This window comes from Triticum urartu, chromosome 6 (assembly GCF_003073215.2).
Source record: "Triticum urartu cultivar G1812 chromosome 6, Tu2.1, whole genome shotgun sequence".
Classification (NCBI taxonomy): domain Eukaryota; kingdom Viridiplantae; phylum Streptophyta; class Magnoliopsida; order Poales; family Poaceae; genus Triticum; species Triticum urartu.
Genome location: NC_053027.1, coordinates 436,120,625 through 436,124,280, shown reverse-complemented (window position 1 = coordinate 436,124,280; position 3,656 = coordinate 436,120,625). Strand labels below are relative to the sequence as shown.

Genomic DNA, 3,656 nt, shown 5'->3' with positions numbered 1-3,656 from the left:
CAGAGAGATTTTGTAAATAAAGTCGAAATTCATATATGTAAATTTTCCCAACAACTAGACCACATATCACATGGGAAACTTATTTTATTTTTTTGACATTTTCATCATTTTCTTTTGTTTTTTCTAAAACTGAAAAGGCGGTCCCGGGGGGGGGGGGGGGGGGGGGTTGGGGAGTTTGAAAATGGGACATTTAGTACCGGTTCGTGCCATGAACCGGTACTAATGCCTCAAAGCTCATTAGTCCCGGTTGGTGGCACCAACCGGGACTAAAGGTCTGGGCATCGCACCCTTTAGTCCCGGTTCGTGGCACGAACCGAAAGGGCCCAGGTGAACCGGGACTAATGCCTTAGCCGCACGAACCGGGATAAATGCATCCATTGGTCCCGGTTCTGGACTGAACCGGGACTAATGGGCTTACCCGGCCTGGACCAAAGCCCCCTTTTCTACTAGTGCTGCCATGTCTGCTCTGACTCGGGATCGCTCCTGGCTCGGCCACTCCGCCTTGTCCTTCGCCCAAAAGCGATCAACCCTAATCGGAATTTCAGGCAACTGATGAATAGCAAATGCACACAAAACTGCATGCAGTGTCACTGCAAGATAAGTTGGCCAGTATTTTCGATCAGGAACACCTTTTCTGGTAATGCGGATGGGGAAATAGACTCGACATATGAACAACACCAGAGGAGCAAGTTCAAGAGTATGTGGCACGAATCACCATGTAAAGTAGCTGAGCTTTATTCAGTTTTAAGAAGGTATGAATCCACAAACTATCTTTAGCCTGCGATTCTACTGCAGTTGCCCTTTGTTAGTACACCACGCAGGAGTCGATTTTACCAGTGTGCTCGGTAACACGCCGCATGCAGATCATCACCATAAACCCAACTTGGAACTGACATGTATGCCGCGTGTTGCCGGCCCGGTCCCTAGCTGCTCGTCACACGACACGGATCGTTAGTGCTCCCAGAGCAGCAACGGCGCCGGCTCGAACCGGAAGTCGTCGGCCCCGACGTCGTGCCAGGAGTAGGCATCATACGTCGAGGGAGGGAACGCGAAGCCGAACTCGTGAAGGAACTCCGGCAGGTCGAAGAGCGCGAGGTCAAGAATGTGGTCGTCCGGCAACGCGTGCGCTGCCGCTGCAGGTGCCGGCGCTGGCTCCTCGACCTTGGTGTCCGTGTCCTCGACGGCGTCCGCGTCCGGTGCGCGGTCCATTTGCGCGGCGAGCGCGGCCGCGGCTCGCACGTCCTCCGGCGCGGAGGTGGCGGGGCGGGGCAGCTGGTGCGCGGTCTCCGGGAAGTTGAGGTGCGCGGCGGCGCGGCCCTTGATGGCGAGCGCGGCGACGTCGTGGGCGCGCGCGGCCATCTCCGCGGTGTCGAAGGTGCCGAGCCAGATGCGCGACTTCTTGCGGGGCTCGCGGATCTCCGACACCCACTTGCCCCAGGCCCGCATGCGCACGCCGCGGTACGTCGGGTGCTTCAGGTCCCGCCGCGGCCGCTTCCTGCCGCCCGCGGCAGCAACGACGCCGCCGCCGCTCGACTCGTCAGAAGACGACGTGGCGACTGGGGAGCCGGGGCCGGAGCCGAGGCTGCTGCAGGTGGTGGAGGAACTGGACGCCGGCGACAGCGCACCCTTCTCGTCCATGGGTACGTACGTGGTGGTGGTGGTGGTGGTTCTGAGGAGAACTTGACACAGTGGTCACGGCTCGCAATCTCAAACAGTCAGGCTGTCTGGTGTATGCTTGTCACTTGCTACGCCTCAGGGCTTAAGAGTGAGCGAGATATATACTGGTATTTGTAGTGTCAGGTGGGCAACGGATTAGTATTAAATTATCGAGAGGGTCAAGGTAGGGACTGGGAGTGCAACGTGTATACAGTACTTGTTTTTGCGTTCCCGAGGAGGCGAGGAAATGTGATTGTTATGCAGAATATGTTTATATATTAGTAGTAAAAAAAGGCTAGTTAAGCAAGATGACGCGGCTTTGTGGGAGGGCCATGTGTGACGGATTGGAGTTTGACTAGCTAGCTTGTCAATGATCTCTTTTGGTACGTGCACAGAGGAAGGCTACAAGGGATTTTATTTTGGTATTTTTTTCTATTTGATACACAATTTGTGTATGGATGGAAGTCAGGGTTGACGATTTGGGAGCCTGGAGCGCGTCATACATGATCATGGTTGCAGTCGGATAATTTCGTCTAGGTCGGACATGACAGTATGACGGATGGACGTAAGTCGATTGGAACAGAAGACGGTGGTGAGATCGGCGACGACATAGGAGCGTGAAGCTGATGGTGGCCGACTTCTGGGCGTGGAAACACGTGGCACATGCCCGAGGCTTGTGCGGCTTCGACAAGACTATGGCGCGGGATTGATTCAAGGTGGTGTATACACGGAGCTTGAAGTCAATGAGGCGCAAGTGTGGACTGATCATCTACCATGGGGTCATGTTGAAGGTGGAGCTGGATTGAGGGGCTACGACGTAAGTGCACAGAGAGTCGAAGCCTATTCGGCGGGAAAAAGCGAGGAACACGTAGTTCGGACTGGAGCCCAGTGGTCCGATGGAAGCGTGAAACTCGTCATCGGTCGGTGATGATCGGTGATACTCTGCAGTAGGGGTTGAGTGGTGTGGGTTCGCGACCCTTTGAGACTCGACCAGGACAGCGGAGGCTCGACGCGGTAATAGCGGCGAGACGTGCGACGCTCACGGGGCATGGAGACGGGCCAGGGCTCTGGTGGTCATACATGTGGTGAGACAACTGCGAATTTGACTCGGGATGATTACAAGCAATGGTGAAATTCCTTCAAGTTTCAGACAGGCGGTCAAGAAAGGAGCGGTGATGTTGAGTTCAGGTAACTCTTATGTGTGACATCCAATATGTGAGTTGTTCACTTTCATGCAGGTCAGTGATCAATGTGTGATGGCGTTGGACGGATACTCTGAAAGTTGGGAGCGCAAACTAGAGTAATGTGGAACTTAATTTCGTTCGAGTGTTGACTCTGGTCAAGACAAGAAGGGACTACAAGTGGCAGGTGGAGTCATATGGAGTCTTTGGAGTAGCAGCGGTACTCATGGGATAAACTCAAGTCCAATGTACATGGAAGTTTGACGCATTGATAAATTCAAGGTGGTGGAGAATATTCTCCAAGGTGGAGTTTGTTAGAGTTGTGTCGAATATTGTGTACAAGGTAGGTTACAGTTGGACTAGGAGTTGTATTGTGTTTACATAGGATATGGAGTTGTGTCCTAATAGGACACTTGTATCCTATGCCTCTCTTATATAGCGGGGGTAGACACACGATGTAACCTATGCCAGCATAATAGCACCGGAACGCAGGGGAAGCCGGCGGCATGTGCCGGTGTCCAGGGCAACCGGGTGCGGTATTGTGACGGTGTCACGGGGAGGAGCGCCCGTAGTCAGGCCCCGGGGATGTAGCCATATCGGTGAACCTCGTTAACAAATCTCGGTGTCATGCTCGTGATTGCTTGATCCTCGGTAGATCGACGGAGTGCCTCGGATTTATTCTAACAAGTGGTATCAGAGCAAGGTTCGATTTGAGGCTGTGATGTTGATTTGGAGGAGGAGGAAAGCTCGACGTGGATTGATGTTGTTCGCATAGGAGGTCGTCTGAGACAGAAACGTGCTAGCTGGAATTTTCGATCC

The 3,656-nt window shown here is 53.6% G+C and overlaps 1 protein-coding gene across 1 annotated transcript; it reads right to left on the bottom strand.

Annotated features, from left to right (window-relative positions):
- Positions 1-717: 717 nt before the first annotated feature.
- Positions 718-1,765, bottom strand: LOC125512280 (ethylene-responsive transcription factor ERF038-like). The gene has a single exon (XM_048677378.1). The coding sequence runs from the start codon at positions 1,636-1,638 to the stop codon at positions 952-954; it is 687 nt and encodes a 228-aa protein (XP_048533335.1). The 5' UTR covers positions 1,639-1,765; the 3' UTR covers positions 718-951.
- Between the last annotated feature and the right edge of the window lie 1,891 nt (positions 1,766-3,656).

Bases quoted from the DNA above. Each gene is read 5' to 3' on its own strand.
- LOC125512280 (XM_048677378.1), bottom strand. From the start codon at position 1,638: ATGGACGAGAAGGGTGCGCTGTCGCCGGCGTCCAGTTCCTCCACCACC.